This window comes from Elephantulus edwardii, unplaced genomic scaffold (assembly GCF_000299155.1).
Source record: "Elephantulus edwardii isolate Elephantulus edwardi_28Jun2011 unplaced genomic scaffold, EleEdw1.0 scaffold00015, whole genome shotgun sequence".
NCBI classification, from domain to species: Eukaryota; Metazoa; Chordata; class Mammalia; order Macroscelidea; family Macroscelididae; genus Elephantulus; species Elephantulus edwardii.
Genome location: NW_006399765.1, coordinates 20,190,950 through 20,212,795, shown reverse-complemented (window position 1 = coordinate 20,212,795; position 21,846 = coordinate 20,190,950). Strand labels below are relative to the sequence as shown.

The 21,846-nt window shown below is 45.7% G+C and overlaps 1 protein-coding gene across 1 annotated transcript in view; it reads right to left on the bottom strand.

The window, feature by feature from the left end:
• The window catches only part of EYA2 (eyes absent homolog 2 (Drosophila)), a 194,366-nt gene that overhangs the window by 70,009 nt on the left and 102,511 nt on the right, over positions 1 to 21,846 (bottom strand). Inside the window, exons 4-6 of the mRNA XM_006881747.1 lie at positions 15,938 to 16,005; positions 14,425 to 14,602; positions 4,160 to 4,302 (exon numbers count right to left, since the gene is read on the bottom strand). Coding sequence (XP_006881809.1) covers positions 4,160 to 4,302; positions 14,425 to 14,602; positions 15,938 to 16,005 — 389 coding nt within the window. The remainder of the gene's footprint in view (positions 1 to 4,159; positions 4,303 to 14,424; positions 14,603 to 15,937; positions 16,006 to 21,846) is intronic.

The following is a 21,846-nucleotide window of genomic DNA, read 5'->3' as shown; positions in this document are numbered from 1 at the left end:
GGACAGGTAACTGCAATCCCAGAGGTATGCGGTTCGAATCCACCAGATGCTCTGCTGCAGAAGGAGGGGCAAACTCCTCCTGTACCAGTCAGATCTGATTTGATGGTACACACACACACACGCACACACGCACGCGACAGGTAACCCTATGGAGCAGTTTTGGCCTGGTTGTAAGAAGCTGTGCTGCAATCAATCGTGAAGGCACATGGTTCGAGGTCACCAGCTGCTCTGTGGGAGAAGGATGGGCAGTCTCCTCCCATGGGATTAACTGTCTCTGAAAACCCACTGGAGGGTCAAGTATGGATTGGTTCCGACTCTATCACACACAACAACAACTTATATAGGGTTAGGGTCTCTGGTAGCCTAGTGGTAAGAAGCTGCACTGCAATCCCGAAGGCATGTGGCCTGAATCAACCGGCTGCTCCACAGGAGAAAGATGAAATATTTCCTCTCGTGCAATTAGCTTGTCTTTCAGTTGTGAGTTGGGTTCTGACTTGATGGCACACAACAAACAAAAACATATACAGGGTGATTATGCTGTTGTTGCTGTATTTCTTCTCAGGCTCTTTGTTCATTCTCTTTGCAGCCCCTGGTATACTCAGTATCCGTCTTCAACACCCACAGTTAGAACATATCCACTCTTCCCTGTCCCCTTCTGATTTCCTTTTCCATGATCCAACTTTCACATGTGTATGTGGTTATTAAAAAAACCACCATGGTTATGGTAAGATCCTCCACAGCCATCAAAGCTTTGCTTCCGAAACTTTCAGAGGTCTTCTGCTGCAGGTGTGACCACTTCTACACATCAGTGGATTTACTGAAGTCTCCTTGACACTCATTGTGTCCACAATCTTGCTAATCCAAAATTCTCTTGGCTCAATGATCGTGGATTTTTTTCTTGTTTATTTAGTTATATTACTGTTTAACATGTGTTAAATGCATTTTTTATTACGGTTCAGGGTAGGAAAAGTTTGGAAACCACTGCTTTCGAATGAGAAGCTTCTAAGCTTCAACTATTCCAAAGCCTAACATATCTGAATTAACTGGGCTAGATCAGTTAAACTCAAGAGTATGTCATTTTAATGCTAACTTTTAGTTCAGATTCCATTTATTTATCTATTATTCCCCCTCAGAAGATGAATGTCTGCCCCTATCCCTTATCACTCTACCCACTACCCTAGTCCTTAGTCTTCAGGTAAACCCAGGTTCCTAACCCCCATCACTGGGACGTGGGTCTATAACCCTAGTTGACTCACAGGCTATTTCCCAGAGAACTTAGAACCAGAAGCCTACAAGGAAATTCATTGTCTTTGGATTTGGTCAAAAGTTTGAGAAAACCCAATCCAGACAGAGAATGAAGGGGTGAGGAATAGAGAGAGAAGTCAACACGTTTCCAGGTCCCAGTTTCAAGTGGGAGGAAGATGAGAGAGGGGCCCTGAGGGGGAGAGTTGGTCCTAGTCGCTGGGCATGTGGGCACCAGGGCCACAGGCACTAGGGTTTGGCCATTCTAGTGACCTCACTGTAGCATGGAGGGAGCGAAGACACAAACACATTCCCTTGTCCCTCCCTCCTCGCTGGTCCCAGGACCTTTCCAGGGTCCTGCTATCCTACTGCCCTCGGGTTCTAAGAGACGCCTATATCCTTTAAATCAGTTCTGCTATTTCACTTAAGTCAGCTCAAGTTCGTTTCTGGCACTTGTAACAGAAGGATTTTAACTAATACACGCTCGGAATTCCTCTCCTTTCCATTTGCCTACATAATTTTTCTCTCCTGAGCTTCGGTCATTAGCAAAACTGCCAAAGACTTAAGAGGTGCGACCCAGGCAAGCCCTTTATGCTGACATTAAACACAGAAGTGAAACACGGCTCACACCTTTTCAACGGTTCTTGCCCAGCGGTACTTACTCTGGAATTGAGAAGCAGATGTTTCCAGAATAATATTATCCCATAATCCCCAACTTCCACGCCACTACCCCCCTTCCATTCACAGTTTAATGGGAAAATGAGTAGAAACTGTGCTAGGTGACTTTAATTCTTTCTGAAACATTAATGGATGTGGTACTTTCTGGGTTTTCCATAGCACATTGACTTCAAGCTGGCAGGAAAGCCCCAGGAACACATCAGAGCAAAAAAGCAAACACAACTCGAAGCCAATTCATTTTCGACCAGCCTTTCGCAAAGGCCTAAATCCACTGACGGAATTACTGAAGCCCTCCTTGATGAGGGGGAGCGGAGGCTTTAAGAATTAGGGGAAATGGAAAAAGAGAGCTCCCTCGATTGAAAATGGTCCCATGAACAGTGACAACATATGACTTGACGGGCACCAGGTTTCTAGGTGGGTCAAGATCTCAGCAGCTTGACGTTATATCTCAGAAGGGGACAATATGTAACAGACAAGTATGAATTCCCAAATATTTCATATCTACACGGACAATCAGAGCCAATCAATTATGGCTATCAGCTATAAACAGTTGGTCTGCCGTACTGGTTGGATCAATACCCAACTGGTAAATATCCAATGCCGTGGTAGTAAGCCTTTGCTGTTTGAGTCTCCCAGTATCCATACCCAGATCTGCTAAGAGTCCTCTGGGGTTCTGGGGTTCCCTCCCTCCCACTGTATGCTGTCTTAGTCAATCAGAGGCAGCACAAGACTCAAACCATGACAATGAGATGCTCTCTCCTTGGCATTAGAATTGAAAATGGTTCATGCTGGCACCCTGAAGGTTCCCAGCTTCCTCAGCACTGCTACTGTCCCTGTGTGATAATGTATTATTCAGCGTGACTTTTTCTAGTCACTGACTTTGTAACTCTCACCACGTGGCTGGACAGAATGATGCCAATGTCAGGTGTACGTGGCCCTCCGTGGGAACTGGACAGATTGCTAATAATGTAGATAAGGAAAATGTTACCTTTTTGGTGGGATCATGAAAATAAAGTTTGCAGAATGTTAACATGAAGCCTGGCCAGTTTTGCCATCCTGCCAGGTTTAAATAGAGCTGGCCCAGAGGTGAAAACAGGGACTTTGCGACCATTAAGAAAAACGAACTAGAGAAGGTAGCATGTCTTCTGGACCTGAGGTCTCTGTGTGAACCAGAGCAGGAAGTTTGTGGCCTGGAGAGACAGTGAAAATAGAGATGGCAGCAGAGGACCAGAGACTGATGTGGGACAGAGCTGCGGGCTCTTGGTCACGGGTGGAGAAAGCTGAGTACTACGTGCCTTTGGGCATCTGCTGGAGGAGCTACCTCTGCTGATCTCTGGAGCTAAAGGTGAGTATCTCTGGGCATAGGCTTCCTGGCAGAGTGGGGGATGGCACATGGTTGACAGTTAAGAGAGCTTTGTAACACTTTTTGACATAGGACATACACTAAGGCTGAGAGAGCAGAGAGAGAGAGAGAGACACGGGGTGGGTGGCTGGGGAGCCCTGGCTACAAGCATGGCTGAGAAGAGGCCTCCCAATTGAAGAACTGTATCCTGAGTGTCCATCGTCAATTTATCCTGGAACTTGCCTAATAAAGCCCACAATCACGAGTACTGCCTGTAAGTTCTGTGTGGCCATTGTAATCACAACAGAATCTAGCAGAGAAGTAGTGAGAGGCTTGGGAGGGACAGTTGGTGCTGGGATTGGTGGAGGAAGGTGTAGAGTAATTGTCTCTGTGTGTTGATGTTGCTGATGCGGATTCTGCCCCTTGTGAAGGTAGTGAAGGTCAGACGCTGCTGCCTCCAAGCCGGCCTCACTACTGTTTTTCCACCTCCCTATTCTTTCTATGAGGGAGCTCTGGTGGCCTAGTGGTAAGAAGCTGCGCTGCAATCCCAAAGGCACACAGTTCCAATCTGCTCTGAGGGAGAAGGACTGGTAATCTCCTGTGTGATTAACTGCCTCCAAAAACCCACTGGAAGGTCAGCTATGGGTCAGTTCCGACTTGACGGCACACAACAACAACAACATTCTTTCTACGGGAGTTCTGATGGCTTAGCGGTAAGGAATTACATTGTCAGTGCAGATATGCATGGTTTAAACCCAGCCCTAGCTGCTTTTTGGGAGAAAGATGAGCAATCCAACCAACTCTCCCCATGTGTTTGGGGAGCATTCTGCCCCTGTACTTCCAGTTCAGGTCCCAGGTAGAGATCATATAAGTCAAAAAGGGGTTTCTGGGAGTTACCTCAATCTCACTGTCCCCAGCAGGGGAGGGGTCGCTGCTCCGTTTGGACCGGCCCCGGAGCTTCCCGTCGGAGGCCCGGTGGGGCCTGTCTGCGTCTCCCTCTTTGGCTGGCGTGGGTGGTCCATTATGCGTGTTATATTCACCTGGTGCAGGACAAGGAGGGTAGACATATCAGAAGCTGTGCTGGTTGCCTCCTCCCAGGAAATAGAATGCCAGCACCCTCTCATTCCAGGGTGGTCTTGTCTATCACCCTGGACTCAACGTCAGCTCATGGCAACCCCAGAGGTGCAGAGTGGGACGGGCCCATAGGGTTTGCATTTCCAGGTTGGGACCTTTGAAGGCAGACTGACAGGCTTTTCATCCAAGCCACCTGCAGGTGTGTTTGAACCATCAACCCTTTGGTTAGTAGTCAAGCCCTTAACCATTGACACTTTCCAGGGACTCCAAAATAGTATGTCCCAAAGGCAGCTCTTAAGGCACAAAGCTAGCCCCTTGAATGTCCCTTAAATTTCTCATTCATAATCATTTATCCATCATTGGATAATTGATGGTATTTAATGAATATTAACTTATATTAAATATATTTAATGAATAGGTGTTGCTCCAGAAACTGGGAATATGTGCTGGTCCCTGATAAAAGGAGAAACATTAGATAAATAAACAAGAAAGTTCACGCATCCAGTGGAAATACTGTGGCTCAGTCCCAGAACACCGCAATAAGTCAGATACCACAACGTGAGCCACAACAGTTTCAGTGTCCCAATGCTTACACAGGAACTCCGGTGGCTCAGTGTTAAGGAATTGTACTGCCAAGGCAGAGGTACGTGGTTTGAATTCACCAGCTGCTCTGTGGAAGAAAGATGGGCAGTCTCCTCCTGTGTGACTTAACTGCCTCTGAAAACCTGCTTGAGGGCCAGTTCCAACTTTATAGTACACAACAACAACAACAACAACAAGATGAGTGCTTATAAAAATTATGTTTACACTAGACAGTAGTTTCACGAAACTCTGGTAGTAGACCCTAGTGTTTACTTGTTTTGTGTTGTGCCAAAAAACCAAGAAACTCCATTTGTTCAAATCCACCAGCAGCTGCAAGGGATGAAGATGGCCAGTGTTCTCCCATTAAAATTCCATTACAATCTGTAGCCTTGGAAACCTGATGGACAGTGATTCGAGTGCAGTGAGTGAATGAGTAGTTCACACTACAGACGAATGCACACTGTAACGTGTGCAGTGTCACTCTGAACAAGTTTGACATGTTGGAAGAATTGCAGAAACAGGTCACAGACACACAAAGAAAACAGGGAATGCTGGGAAAATGGCACCCAAAGACTGCTCCACGGAGGGCTGCTGAAGACCTTCAATTTGTAAAAAAACAAAAAAAAAAAAAACACATCACGAGGCTCAGTAAGACCAAGCATGCCAGGGGGTGATCTTGTCAGGTGGGGCCATGGGGCCATGTGTTACAGGGAACAAGTAAGTCCGAATGAAGGGAACCGGGGGTGCAGGGTTGGTAACTAACAAGAGGTGGTCAAGAAAAAACCTGCGGGTAAGGGAACACTGGAGTAGTGATCTGGAATATTCTACAAGTCAAGAACGCTGAACAACACCACAAAACACAACAGCTGACAGTATGCCTTGTTCCCCCGAGTCATCAGATAAGAGCACAGATCTGCTGACATCTTGATTTCAGATTTCAAACCCTTCCGAACCATGAATAATAGATTTATGATTTTGGTAAGCCACTCGCCACTCAACTTGCAATGCTTTGCTACAGTAGCCCCAGGAGACGACTACACCCAGTAGAGTTAAATGGAGGAGCCCTGGAAAAGCATGGTAGCCTTGGTAGTGCAATGGTGTGTTCACCCACTGCTAACTGGAAGGTCAGTAGTTCAAATCTACCTGCAGTAAAAAGATGGGACAGTCTGCTTCCATAAAAATCTAACACTCTGGAAACCACAGGACTTCTTTACTATCCGCTAGGGCAACAGTGAATCAGAATCTGCTCGATGACAATGAATTTTTTTTTAAATTGAGTATTTAAAAAATGTAATTGGGATGAAAATGTACACAGTATATTGCTTTCCCAAACAATCATTCATATACATTTTATTCCATAACATTAATTACCATACCCAGTGCCCATCTTTTTCATATTGTTTTTCTTCTTACCAATACTAATAATAATACTAATAATTACTTATTATCTATTAATTAATTTCCTATTCCTTCCCTCCTCCTCCCCAGTAACCATTCTAGTATGATTCTCTTTCTGTGTAAACTTTTTTTTTTAGGTTTCTAGGTTTTTATAATGTTGTTGTTATGTGCCATCAAGTGACCTGCAGCTCACAGCAACCCGAGGTACTCTGAAACTTGCCTTATCTTGAGCCAATCTCACCATCTCTGACAGACCTAATTCCACTGCTCCAGTCACTGAGTCAATCCATCTCATCCTGGGTCTTCCTCTCCTGCCCTGTCTCTCCACCCGTCCAAGCGTGATGTCCCTCTGAAAGGCCTGGTCTTTCTGGGCCACATGCCCAAAGTGGTCTTATATTTATCCTTTCATGATGGACTCATTTCACTCAGCATGATGTCCTTTCATTTCATCCATGCTACAGAACTGTGCATGAATTTGTCGTTGTTTTTCAGTGTTGCATAGTACTCCACTGCCGGAACGCACTATAATTTCTCTCCATTTATTCACTGATGAGCACTTGGGTTGTTCCCAACTCCTGCCGTTGTGAATAACGCTGTAGGAAACATGGCATCCCAGCTCTCATTTCTTTAGAACATATACAACGTGATGGGATAGATGGGCCAAATGGCAGCTCTATTCAACTCTTTATGAAAAGACGGTACAACAGTCAAGCACTCAGCTGCTATCCTCAAACTCTGGCAGTTGGAACATGCCCAGCCACTGTGTGGGTGAAAGACCTGGTGATGTGCTTCCAGCAAGAGTAAACCAACCAGTCTAACGAATGGATAAACTGAGGCTCAGCGAGGAAAATGCAATTTGCCATTGCCAGCTACCATCAGGTCAATTCTGACTAGTAAGGAACCCATGAGTTTCACAGTAGAACTAACTGCTCCTTAGGATTCCACGACCTCTGAATTTGGGGAGATCGATCACCAGGCCTTTCTTCCAAGATACTCCTGGGTGGATCTGAACCTCCAGCCTTTTAGTTAGCACTCAGGAGAGGTAACTGTTTACATGACCCCAGGACACTTGTCTATTATAAACTCGTACATTAGGCAGGCAGAGCCAGGGCTAAAATTTGTGCCTGTCCTCCCATCACCATAGAGTGACAGTATTATAAACCAGCGTGGAGTCTTAGAGAACATTCCACTCCACATTCTAATCCCACAGCTGCCTGTTTCAGCTCTCAAATGTATCCTATTGCTTCCTCTCTCCTTCGCCCTCTCCATAATCACCAGTCTTGGATCACAAGGGGAAATGGCTTTGTCTAAACGTACTTGGCAATGGATTGATTTTCTTCCCCCATCCTGGAAGGACTATTTCCCTCCAAATCCCCAGGGACTGGGCTTGTTTATTTAATGTTTATAAAACCTCTTAGCAGACGAAGGACATAAAAAAAGACGTGATGTTGAGTTGTCAGGCCTGCTGGATTTTGCCAACCCCACAGAATTTTGAGGGAACAGCATTTGGGATTCCCAAACATTGAAGCAGCAAAGACTTTCTTGCAGATGGTGAGAACTGGGAAGTGAGCAAATTCAGATGGTTCTGGGCAAAGCAAGCAGTGTCTACCACACTTTAGTTTAAGGCTTTAGATAAGAGCTCTTGAGTCCATTATAAAGGGTTTCTGAGGCAGTGACCTTTTTGAGAGGAGGCCCGGTGGGGCAGTAGTTAAAATGTTGGCTGCTAATCAAAAGGTCACCAGCAGCTCCATGGGAGAAAGGATGTGGCAGTCCTTCTTTCACAAAGATTATGGCCTTGGGAGCCCTGTAGGGGAGTCCTATTCTGTCCTCTAGGGTCACTAAGTTGTTGTTAGGTGCCGTTGAATTGAATACGACTCTCAGCAATCATACAGCAGCCAGGAAATTAAAAGACAAATTGCACTGAGAAAAAGTCCGTGGTTAGAGACCTCTCCAAAGTACTGAAGAGCAACGATGTTAGTCTGGAGACTAAGGTGTGCCTGATCCAGGCCACAGTCTTTGCAATTACTTGCTATGCATCAGAAAGCTGGACAATGACTAGGGATGACAGAAGGTGAATTGATGCCTTTGAGCTGTGGTGCTGGAGAAAAGTACTGAATATACCATGGGCTGATTGCTAGGAGAACAAACAGGTTCATCCTAGAGAGGGTGAGACCACCCTGATCCTTGGAGGCAAGGACTCTGAAGCTTCATTTGACTTACTCTGGACATGTTGCAAGGAGGGTCTGTCTAGTCCTTGGAGAGGGATGTCATGCTTGGGAGGGTGGAGGGACCGCGCAAGAGAGGAAGACCCTTGATGAGATAAATTGATTCAGTCACTGCGGTAATGGGGATAGGTATGTCAGAGACAATAAGGTCGGCATAGGATAAAGTAGGGTTTAGGGCTGTTGTACATAGGGTTGCTATGAGTTGCAGGTGACTCAACGGCACATAACATAGCAACCTTATGAATAATAGATCTGAACTATGTCCTATCCTGTGCCAAGTTCACAGTCTCTGACACACTGAGCCCACTGCTGCAGTTACTGTGTCTATCTACCTGGTTGAGGGTCTTTTTCTTCTTTGCCGACCCCTTACCTTTTCAAGCATGATGTCCCTCTCCTGGGAAGAGCCTTGCCTAGCAACATGCCCAAAGTATGTGAAACAAAGGCTCGCTGTTCTTGCCTGTAGGGAGCACTCTGGCTGCACCCTCTCCAAGACATAGATCTGTCTGTTCTTTTGGCTGTCCATAGGATACTCAGTACTCTTCTCCAAAAGTAAGAGTTGAAATAAAACTGATTGCAACCGGTATAGCTTCGTTTTTAATCTCTAGGGGAGCAGATTATCAGGTATTTTCTCCCAAAGAGCCAAGAGATGAGTCTGTCACCCCTCTGGCCTGCAGCCGGGTGCATAACCAGTGCGCCATGACGGCTCCTTAGCCCTCAGAGTCTTAAGGCTTTGAAAACATTTGATGCTGCCATTAAAATCAAAGCAAATGTTAAAATAAGGAGAAAACGCTGGTCTCCCAAGAAATTTCTAATTAGCCTAAGGTATATATAAAGTCTGGATCTTGGCCAAAAGCTGAGAAGACCAGAAAGATGTTTATTGTGATTGCTATGCAAAGGCGCTGGACTGTATAGATCAAAATAAATGAGATCATATTGAGAAGAATAGGAATTCCAGAACATGTGATTGTGTTCATATGGAACCTGTACATAGACCAGGGGTTACCATATGGTTTAAAAGGAGCTCGACACCATCATACAACAAGAACAAATATGTATGAAGTCAACCAATGCAAAACTCACTCTATCTCCAGTCATTTCCCACCTTGGTGTGTCAGAGAGGGTGAGGATGGCACAGGATAGACAGGGTTCACCCCGTTGGTCACAGGGTCGCAATGAGTCATATTCAACTCAATGTCACCTAACAACAACAACATTCATTCCCAAGAATGAAGGATCAGAATTCAAGGCCACAGTCAGGTTCAGAGCAATTTAAGTGCACAGTTTTTTGGAGTCAGTGAATGCCTTTGATTTCTCCCTCGTGTATTTATCTTCACAGTGTCACTGAGGGAAAACTGACGTTCCACTAAATGCACATACTGAAGCTGTATAATGTGATAAGGGCTGAATGCTGATTTATACACACAGCTACGAAACTAACACCAGCATCACGATAATAAATACATCCATCACCCCCTAAAACTGTCTTTGTTCCTTTTGTAATCCCTTCCTCCCTCCCCACTGCTGTGGAGTCAATCCACAGAGAGGCCGTGGACAACAGAAGGCGACCCTGTCCAGTCCTGAGTCGTCCCCACCGTCACTGCCATGTAGGAGTCCATCCACTGCTGCAGCCACTGTGTGTCAATCCATGTCCCTCAGTCTTTCTCTCTTTCAGTGATGCTCTCCTTGACCGAGCAAACTGGTCCTTGATCCATCCATAGACCCATCCATCCATCGATGCAGGAAGAATTCTGGTTCCATGTTTCCAGCACAGATGTGCTTGTTCTTCCGAAAGTCCACAGCATATTGGGCATACTCTTTGCCCAAACTGTAATTCAGAGATATCAATTCTTCTTGGATCTTCCTCATTCATTGTCCAGATTTCACATTTATGTGAAGTGATTCGGTGGGAGGAGCAGCTTCCTCCTGTGAAGACGTCCAGCTTCAGAAGCCGACTAGAGGTCACTATGGGTGGGCATCCCGAGCTTGGGGCAGGCGCAGGGCAGGGCAGGGCCAGGCCGCTCTGCCTGTCAGGAGAGTGAGACGCTGTATGGGGGACACGAATCCTGGTGATGCTCCCGTCTGCACCATCGTTTCTTGACCTGTCTTCCGTTAACTAACATCTGGAGTGAATCCAGTCTTTTGAGACGACAGTACCGGAAGAAATAGTCTTCATACTGGGTACTCATGTGCAAATTTATCTTTTGGATGAACTGCTAGAAGTGGATTAATTGGGCTAAAGGGTCTATGCATTTCACATTCTGCTAAGTGTTGCCGAAATGCATGGAAGACCTTGGAGTTTCCCCTTCGGCTCTCTACGTCCTTTGGCAATATTTATAGTAATATTATATAGATCCAAATGTCTCCTTCTACCAGCTGAAGGAGGGGCTCTAAGAAGCTTAAAACACTGCTCTAACTTCTTTTTTTCCCTGTTGACATTGTCTTGTTTGTTTGTTTTCCCCCCTTAACTTCTTTTAAGAGAATTTGAGTCTATGCTTTGAAAATTTAAAGAGAAAAATAATCCTTAAGCAATGACTGCTGATTTGTTTTTCCTCTTGAATAGCATCAAATGCTCGAATTTTGCCCTTGGCTGCAGCCAACTGCCTGCAATCATCTGCAAATTGTGGGTGCTGGAGCGGAATGTCTCCACATGCATGCCACGGCCACTGCAGCGGGACCTGGATGCAGGGGCGGAGCAAAGCAGGATATGAAATCCTCGGGATACGAGGCGTGAGCTTGAGCTGTCTGTGATGCACAACCTCTCTGAACCTCTGGAGTTTGGAAGAAACCACTCAGAGACCCTGGGTAATTTCAAAAGTCGAGCTTTTATGGGAAGTTTTAAGAGCCTGCATGTGTGTGTACGTGTGCGTGCACTTGGGCATCAATGTGCTCTTCCCTGCCCTTCTTTTATGAGGGAAGCTGGGGCAACGAGGCAGGAGACCTTGCTTACAGCTGACAATTATTTATGCCATTAGATTTTATGTGTGCTTGTTAGACACACAGTAAAAGCCATCTCAACCACTTATTGTTGAACCTTAGACCCACGGATAAATGAAGAACAGCGGGAAATAATCAAGAAGATTTTCAAAGAGATACAATAAGCCTTTATGTTCGCTCCGTGTTGGAAACAAAGGTGACCTTCCCTTCGGACCCACAGTCTCGGGAAGTCAGTCTTTGGGTCCAGTTCACCATCGAGATGCAGACACATACCTTCATCTGCTGGAAAATCTCCTGCTTCTCTTTCCTCTCTGCCTGAATTCTTAAGGAGTTGTGCTGCCAACCCAAAGGTATTCGGTTCAAACCCACCAGCTTTCTCTACAGAAGAGAGATGGGCAATCACCTCTTGTGAGATTACAGCCTCCTGAAAACACCCTGGAGGGTCAGCTATGACTTGGTTCTAACTTGACGCCAACGTGAGTGATGTCGTCAATACTCTTCACCAGCATCACACTTCAAGGGCATCAGTCCTTCCGTCTTCCTTATTCATGGCCCAACTTTCACAATCACATGAAACAACTGAACATATGGCTTAGGTCAGATGCAGCAAAGTCTTTAAGTTGACATCTTTCCCTAGGAACACTTGAAAGAGATTCCCTGACAACAGAGTTTTCTTTTTTTTTCTTCTATCATTATTATTTGTTACCCAACTTTAAAAAAAAATGCCTACAATATGGATTGAGGCTCAATGTCAAGAAGACAAAGATTCTCACCACTGGACCAATTGGCAGCATCAGGATGGATGGTGAAGAGACTGAGATTGTACACAGCTTTAGTTTGCTTGGCTCCATAGTCAACAGTCTTGGCACCAGCAGTCAGGAAATTAAAAGGCGCATTACCATGGGAAAGTCTGCTGTTAGGGACCTCTCCAAAGTGCTGAAGAGCAATGGTGTCTCTCTGGAGACTAAGGTGCGTCTGATACAGGCCATGGTCTTCGCAATCACCTGTTATGCATCAGAGAGTTGGACAATGACCAAGGAGGATAGAAGGAGAATTGATGCCTTTGAGCTGTGGTGCTGGAGAAGAGTATTGAGAATACCATGGACTGCTAGGAAAACAAACAGATTTGTCCTGGAGAGGGTTAAACTGGGTGGCTCCTTGGAGGCAAGGATTCTGAGGCTCCATCTAACTTACTTTGGACATGTTGTGAGGAGAGACTGGTCCTTAGAGAGGGACATCATGCTTGGGAGGGTGGAGGGACGGCACAGGAGAGGAAGGCCCTCTATGAGGTGGATTGATTCAGTGACTGGGATAATTGGGATGGGAGTGTCAGAGACAGTGCGATTGGCACAGGACAGAGCGGAGTTTAGGGCTGTTGTACATAGGGTCGCTATGAGTCGCAGGCGACTCGACGGCACATAACAACAACAACAACAACATTATTAATTTCAATGAAAATTTACAGAGACTTTGGATTTCCATTCATTCATTGTTGCACTTTTCTCCCCTCCCAACTCTCCCCCCTGGGACACTATGCTCTTGGAAAAGCAAAAGAAAAATTCTTCCATTGTTTTACAATCCCTCCCTCCAGGTCCACTCCACTATACAGCCTTCACTTTGGGCTCTTGTCATGACAAAAATACCTAATAATTTTTCCCCTTAAACAGTTTTCTCCCTCATCTGTTTCAATAAGTATACATTACTGAACCCATCTTTCTCAGTTTCCCCCAACCCCGATGTCAATACTGTTTTACAACAGTGGCACCATGTAGTACTTGTCCTTTTGTGACTGAGATATTTCACTCAGCATAATGTCCTCCAGGGTCACCCATTTGGACTAATATTGCATGAGTTCCTTGTTTTTCAATGCGGTGTAGTATTCCATTGTGTGAATATACCACAGCTTCAACAACAGATTTTTCTAACACAATGTCTTTTGATTTCTTGAACTGCTGCCTCTAGAGATGTGACTGTGGGCCCAAGGAAAAGGAAACCCTTGGCAGTTTCAATCTCTGTCCCATTTATCATAAGGTTGCCTACTGGTACAATTGTGAAGGTTTTTGTTTCTTGATGTTGAGGAAAAGAAACTATACAAACAGTTTAGGATAACTGAGAATACTCAGGAGAGGGGAGGGAGGAGAGATGAATCCTGATTGTTCCTTTTCAAAGCTACCCCCTCAACCACCAGCCAACCGATCATTATTTATTGTCCATTCAGCACCATGCGAGCCTGGCATACAGAAATCCTCAGAACATATACAGGTTTCAAAAGGAAAAAAAAAAAGGAGAAAAATACAACATTCAATATTCACATCTGGACATTTTAATTGGGAGAGCTCTGGTGGCCTGGTGGTAAGGACTTGCGCTGCTAACCCAAAGGAACCGGGTTCTAATCTAATAGATGGCCATCTCTCTTTTTTCCTAGGAGCAGCTGGGTTCAAAACACCAGCTATCTGACTAGCAGTCATGTACTTAATCACTGTGTCACCAAAGGTCCTGCCTTCTGGACTCATCAACCCCCAAAACAAACGTATTGCTGTTGAGTCAATTCTAATTCACTGGGATCCTACAGCACAAAGCAGAATCTCCCCACAGGGCTTCTGGGCCTGACATCTTCCCATGTAGGAGACCTGGGTTTGATTCCTGACTGATGCCAATTTGATTCAAGGACAAGGGAGAGGGACACTAAAAACCTGCAGGCATCCTTGAAGGAACCTGAACTGCAAACCTTTTGGCTGTGAGTCCAGCGCCTAAGTGAGAAATTAGAATTTTTAGGTAATATTTTCTGACTTTTAAACCCGGCTACAGTTAAGCATATGTGCATGTACACACACAGGCAAAGCAGGCACATTGAAGGCTGGATTTAACCCCAGCGGCCTGTCACCAGGTTGTGAAGTGTGACCTTGGGACCTCAGCCATGAGTGACAGAGAGATGGTGGCGGTACGTACCAGCAAGCGACTCAGGACTCTGGTTGGGGATGCTGTGCGAGGCCTCCTGGAGGACGTAGGTGGATGTGGAGAGGGGGGAAGGGCAGATGCCGCTGGCCGGGACGTAGGGAGGGTTGTAGGTTGAGCTGTAATACTGGGAGTACTGGCTCTGAGGAAAGCCGGCATAGGAAGGATAGTCCTGAAAGAGGAAAAACACAGAAGTGGTGAGGACGCCTCCACCAGTGGGGGCGGTGTGGGGTTCCGTCTGTCACACAGATGTGGGGAAGAGACCTGGGGGGTCATTCTACTGTGTCTGTTTCTCTGTCTCCCTTTCTATGTTGGATGCTGTTGAGTCGATTCTGACTCATTGTGACCTGAGGTGACCTGAGGGCCTCCGGGAATCCACGGAGAAGTGGACCAGCTCTTCCCTCTGAAGCACCACGGGGAGAGCTCTGTCGACCAAGGTACCAGCAGTTGAGCAGGTCTCTGCTGGGTCACTGAGCCTGTCTCCTACCAGAATGAAAACTCCATGAGGGCAGGGCTTGTCAGCATTTTAGTTTCTCCAGAAGCACAACCTGAAACAAGGATTTGAACCAAGTGCCTTATTTGAGGGAAGAGGGAGACGCTTACAGGTGAGACTCCTGGGAGCCGAAGAGGAGACCGTCCCTCCCTCTCCAGCAGAGCATCTGGCGTTCCTAATTCTTTGTGATCCAATATGAGCATTCTGATTAAGCTGAAGTAAGATTACACGGTTGTGTTACATGGTTGTCTTTATGATCTTATGCACCATCACAGGAGGAGTTCAGGTGGCTTGCTGGTAAGGAGCTGCGCTGCCAATCCAAAGGCACAGTGTGAATCCACCAGCTGCTCTACAGGAGAAGGATGGGACGTTTCCTCCTGTGCCGATTACCTGCCTCTGAAAACCTGCTGGAGGGCCAGCTATGTGTCAGTTACAACTTGATGGTACACACCAACAACAGACTTTTTGTTTTGTTTTGTTTTAACTTTGTTTAATTTAACAGGTATTGGTAGGGCACCTCCCCTTGGCGGCCTACTGGATTATATGTTGGGCTTCAGTTATGGAATGAATTGTGACCCTTGCAAAATACATGTATGAAATGATATGACACAGGAGCTATGTAAAGATTCCCCCATAATCTGATAAACCAAACAGCTGTAAAAGGATTAAAGATGGAATGCAGCTCGCCTTAATTTCATCACAGTCTTGAGACCATGTCAAGGGGAGTTTCGTCAGGACCTCAGTATCACTAAGAAAGAAGACTGCAGCTCAGTTTCTTACCACCAAAAGAGGTTCTGAAAGCTTTAAACAGTATCTAGTAATTCAAATGCCTCCGTCTCTAGATCCTTTCAGTGACTTTTGTCTCCTCCGCCCCCTGCAGTCTCCAAACCCAGGGACAAGAGGTCAGGTGTCCAGTAAGTGGCTGGTGATGGCAGCTGCTCTATGCCAGTGGGCACCCTGGCTGCCTTCTTTAAGGAAAGAACATAGAGACGCATCTGGAGGGAGACAGTCTACCTGGTGCACAGTCCCGAATCCAGCTGCGTTGGTCAGTCCATTTGCTCCTTGATAGATTCCGGCTGTGCCTGTGGGAAGGAGGGACAAGGGCACTGATTACATTTCCAGTAGTTGGAAGGAGGCGTGACGGAGAAGGATGCAGCAGAAAGGTGGGGATTTAGGGTCTGGAGGTTAAGAAAGAACCTGCAAACTTCAAAAGTTACGGAATAGTTTTAATCTCAATTTCCCTGAGACCTAAAGTCTTTCTATAACTATCATTGTTTCTCAAAGTTCATAGAATTTCCAGAGGCATGTTGTTTAGGAAGTGGATGCCATTTCTGCTCCCAAAACTGTATTAAACTTGGAGCTTCACCAACACTGTCTACCATGGGTAACCATTATGGCATCTGACACCCTAGTGGTACAGGTTCAGCATCACAGAAACCCCAGGTTACCTCAGTACAGCAAATTGACGGAAGAGTGCTGCACCACTTAGAAGAATGTTCCCCCCAAAATAGAATAACAACCGACTTTTAAATGCAAAAGTCCTCTCTACAAGGTCTTGTTGACTCTAAACAAGAAGCTTATATAAAAAATAAAAACAACTAATAAGTTGTTATGTGTTGTTGAGTCGCCTGTGACCCTATGTACAGCAGCTCTGAAGCCTTCCCTGTCCTGAGCCAGTCTCACTAATTTCGACACACCAATCTCCATTGCCCCAGTTACTGTATCAATCCATCTCATCTAGGGGTCTTCCTCTTCTGTGCTGTCCCCTCTACCCTTCCAAGAATTATGTCCCCCTCCAAGGGCTGGTGTTCCTGGCCACATGCCCAAAGTATTTGAGACAGAGCTTCAAAATCCTAGCCTCTAAGGAGAGACTTGGTTTAACCCTCTCCAGAACAGACCTATTTGTTTTCTTGGCAGTCCATGGTATGTTCAAGACTCATATCCAGCACCACAACTTGAAGGCATTGGTTCTTTTTCTATCATCCTTAGCCATTGTCCAGCTCTCTGGAACATAACAAGTTAACTGTGAAGACCATACCCTGGACTGGGTGCACCACCTTAGTCTCTAGGCTGACAGCCTTGCTTTTTAGCACTCTACACACAAAGATTAACTGGGTGGACACACACGAAGAGCTCAGAACAGCACCTGACATACAATTTCACTATTGTCATCTTTTTCTCTCTGTCTTTTTGTCCCTTTCTGTTTCTCACATCTGCCAAGTTCTCCTTGATGGAGAATGTTAAGCATTGACCTTTATGCCCCATCTTGCTGTTGGACTGTCGAGTGAGATACAGGGAAGGCAGAAATGAGATAAAGGAAACATCCTCTCTGAAGCTGATCAAGACAGGTCTTATTATAGGTCCCCTGATATTCACTCTCGTCATCTCTTATTGTGATAGAGTATCTGCTACTCTTTGAGATAAATCAATCTATCTATCTATCTATCTATCTTCATCATCATCATCATCATCATCTACACACACACACACACACACACACACACACACACACTTTTTACTGGTTTTGTTCCTCTAGAGAACATATTAAGATAATTCTGAATTCCTAAGTATTTGACCCCCATTTAATTTTCATATCATAGATACAGTATCTGATTAGGTTATGCATTAAAGCTTTTACATAAAAAGAGCAAGATTCCCCCCCCCCCCCCATTTTCCTCTTCTCTTAAGACACTTTTGCTCCCTTGGAGATTATACTGACTCCATTGACAATATATGCCATAATCATTCATTTTTACTGCATTTTACACCAAGGAAAGGTCCCTCATTGTAGTGAATGTGAGAAGCACTGGGTGCTCCAGAACCTTCCAGCGGGCCATCCTACGAAACAAACACTGGAGTACAGCTGCAAAGACCATCACGCTTCACAGTAAATACCGTTCATTCTGGTCACAGCCACTCAGCTTTGGAAAGGTTCTGTCCTGCATCCAGGAGCACCCGCACTGGAATTCAGAACCGCTGCTTCTCGCTATCTCCCAGAACTGGCTCCGGCAGCCCATGTCTCAGGCTGTGGCAACAGCAAAGAGATGGTGTAGAAAAGCCCAGAAAGATCAAGATCCTGCCCTAATAACCCTTCCTGGGTGTTCCGTGCTGTGCAGGACATCACGCCTGAAGAGCAGAGGGTTGACGAAGGAGAGGAAGGCCCTCCAGAAGAGGAGCTGACGCAGTGATCACAACAACGGGCTCGAGCACGGCTGAGACCGAGGATGGTGCTCGAGTGGGCGACGTTTTGATCTATTGCACAGGGATGCTGCGAGCTGGAATCAGCTCAAGACTCTCTAACAGTCTCAACAGCCTGAGTCTCAACGATCTTTTGAGTCTCATCTGGAGCACAACCCCACCCTTGTCCTTTCAGTGGGGTTCCTGAGTGGTGCAAATGGTTAGTGTGCTCGGCTACTGGTAGACTGCAAGTTCAAGTTCACCCAGAGGTGCTTTGGAAGAAAGGCCTGGAAACTTATTTCCAAAAAACTGATCCCTTAAGAAATCATTTGACTCTGGAACCCTCTCAGGCAGTTTTTCCCTTTGTTGCAATTTTTTATTTTAAATTTTTTTTGTAATTCCTTTTGCCCCAAGCCTTTTTTGTTCCCTCTCCATCTTCTCTCCTTTGGGCTTCACACCAAGCAGGCCAGCAATGTTGCCTGCAGAAGGCCTCTCTGAGTGAGGGGAGCCAGCTCAGGCCCAGCCCTCCAGGACAACATGAACCACCTCTGAGACCACAAAACAGTCCTCAAACACGGCGTGACTTACAACAGGCCCTGGATCCAAGCGGTTGGTTTGGACGGCTCCATCGTCCTTTGTGACAGGCGTCAGGAGCAGGACCAGGACCAGGGCCCCGCGGGGACACACTCCACGTAATCTGGGAAGTAAACACGCACTGACACTGGCAGCCAACGCTGCTGCACCTTCCTGTTTTCTCAGAGATTGGAGATAATTCCATAAAGAGCCAGCACCCGCCGGGGACAGGGGCGAACTCCCCGTGAACTCTGCCCAAGCTGTGCCATCAAAGAGGACATCTCACTCAGGTCTGCTAAATTCCAGGCCAGATTTTATAAGATGGATCAGACATGTAACGATCATACATGGATATGTTAATGAGGAAATAATAAAGACAGAGACCAGCCCCTGCTGTCAAAGTAACTTCTGACTCATGTTTCCACGGCTGTCAACAGTTACAGGAGAAGGCTGCTCATCTTTCTCTCTCGCAGAGGCAGGCGGATTCAAACTGTTGACCCTTTGGTTAGCAGCTCACCATGTAACCAACAATGCTGCCAGGCTCCTTAGAATAAAGAATGTGGTGAGACTCTGTCTTTTCTGGGTATTTCCCCTTAGGCTCTGCTGCTGAGCAAGTGCCCCCCTTGGAGTCCCTTCTTCTGAAGTGGATGATCTGACTTTATTCCTCCTCCCAAGTCACTTCTCCCTTGTTCGCCACAAGCGAGAGATGGCAGGTGAGCACGCCAGGGTCATGTTCTGAGATACTGTCTCTGGACACATCCTCCCCTGACACTAACCTCATGGGCTGCAGACTTGTGAGCTGAGATGCAGGAGGGGAAAGGAAGAAATGCAGAACCCACATTTGGGTCACAGAGTCAGGAAGGATTCAAGGTGAAGGCCAGTTCTTGACATACCAACTGTGGTGAAGGCATTGAATTTAATGTTTTGGGGTGTTGAACGTAGTGAGCTGCACTGTTAACCAAAAGTGGCACCTCTCTGATGCTTTGAATTCACCAGTAGCCCCAAAGGAGAAAGATGGGCAATCTACTCCCATGCAGTTTACAGCCTCAGAAATTCAGTGGAGGGCAATGAGTTCTTGAGAATAATTTGAGTGGCCACCCAAGGTGTAACTACTGCTCCCTCCCTGTCTGGAGCAAAGAAAAGTGAAGAAAATCAAAGGTGAGTGGGAACCATTAGTGCAGGGGTCTCCTGGACCTCGGGAACCTCAGCCTGTATGACTCTGAGACCAGAAGAAACTAGATGGTGCCCAGCTCCCACTGCTGACTTCTTGGAGAGGGACCACAGTAGAAGGTTCATTATTGGGAGGGAGAAAAATGTGAAACAAACACAAATAGCAAGCAAAGGCCAAGCTTACTGGTGTGACAGGGACTAGCAGAATCCCAGCGACTGTGGCCCTTAGACAATCCTCAAGCCTGGAACTGCATTTGCCTGCAACTCAGCCAAACAATAAACAGGTCTTTAGGGTACTGGGGAGAAGGATGGGCAATCTCCTCCTGCGTGATTTATTGCCTCTCAAAACCTGCTGGAGGGTCAGCTATGGGTTGGTTTAAAAAAATATTTAAAGAGCTAATTACATTTCTGATTCAGACCATGGTCTTTTCAATCACTTGCATGCTGGTGAGAGCTGGACAATGAATAAGAACGACAGAAGAAGAATGGATGCCTTTGCAAGTCCCTGAAAACACATGGCTTGGGTCAGGTGTATCTTAGTCCTCGAAGCCACATTTTTGCTCTTTAGCACTTTAAAGAAGTAAAAATAATAATAATAGCCTCCATGTACTGAACACTTAGAAGCTGAGTTCAGGTTAGTAACTATGTACATTATCTCGTTTAATCCTAACCATGACCTGAGGAAGTAGGTATTACTAAGACGTGGCTGAGCCCAGGTTCAAGGCCAGGCCAACCTGGCTCAGAATTATAGGCTCTCAGTCAGTGTGAGGTCCCCTCTTCCAAGAGTTTAAGTGGACACCAGGGAACATCACAGGCCACTGCCAGCCCAGTTCTTTTAGGGTAACCTGATTTTGCTCTCATCCAAGAGTCACATGCCCACCCTAGACTGCCAGTAATTCCAAGGCAGCCTCGTGAAAACCCCAACAAGCAAGCACCATTATTCCTGCTAACCTGACTTTAAAACCCATCCGACATTATCTTTTCCTACAGCAGAGGGACCTAGTATATATACCGAGTTCTTCGTGATACTCAGAAGTATTCATGAAATAGAATTAGATTTTTTTTATAAAAAGACAACCTCTATTGGTTTCCATTCAAAATTTGTATACATTGTTTCATTCTTGTAAATTGCATTTTACACATTCCTTCATTGACATACACTGTGTTTTATAAAATTGATCCCATGTTTATTGCAGCTTTGTTCACAATAGCAAGGAGTTGGAAACAACCTAAGTGCCCATCAACAAACGAATGGCTAGAGAAGCTGTGGTATATTCGCACAATGGAATACTATGCTGCATTAAAAAACAAGGAACTCATGCAATATTATTCAAAATGGTTGACTCTGGAGAACATTATGCTGAGTGAAATATCCCGGTCACAAAAGGACAAATATTACATGATGCCACTGTTGTAGAATGGGACTAACCTCGGGGTTGGGGAGAGACTGAGTAAGATGTGTTCAATAATGTATACTGCACTGAAACAGAGGAGGGAGAAAACTGTGTAAAAGAGATATGTGACTAGGTATTTCTGTCATGACAGGAGTCTAGAGCGAGGGCCACACGGTGGAGGGGACCTGGGGGAGGGTTTGTAAAACAATGAAAGAATCTTTTCTTTTACTTTTCCATAATTTTTGACTCATGTACTTATAACTTGTTAGTTAAATTTGTGTCTTCTAGGTTGCAAGCCCCCCATGATACATCTTCAGGGATATGAACATGTACAGTTAAGCACAATTGATAACAGTGCATCTAAATTCCAAAATCAATCTCCATAATAGTCTATGTGTTTCCTACTGCCAAAGGGGCCCTTTAGAGTAGTGAGAGAAGATCTTCACCCTGAAACCCACAGCGTCCATTTTCAGCAGGAAGTAGCTAAGAGAATGCGCCATCCCCTTTTCCTTATGAGTCAGGGTGAAGTCTCTCTCAGGGAGGAGTGATAGGGAATGGCAAAGGGCACACTGACAAAGGAGATTAATCAGAACTGTCTTTGACAAGCAC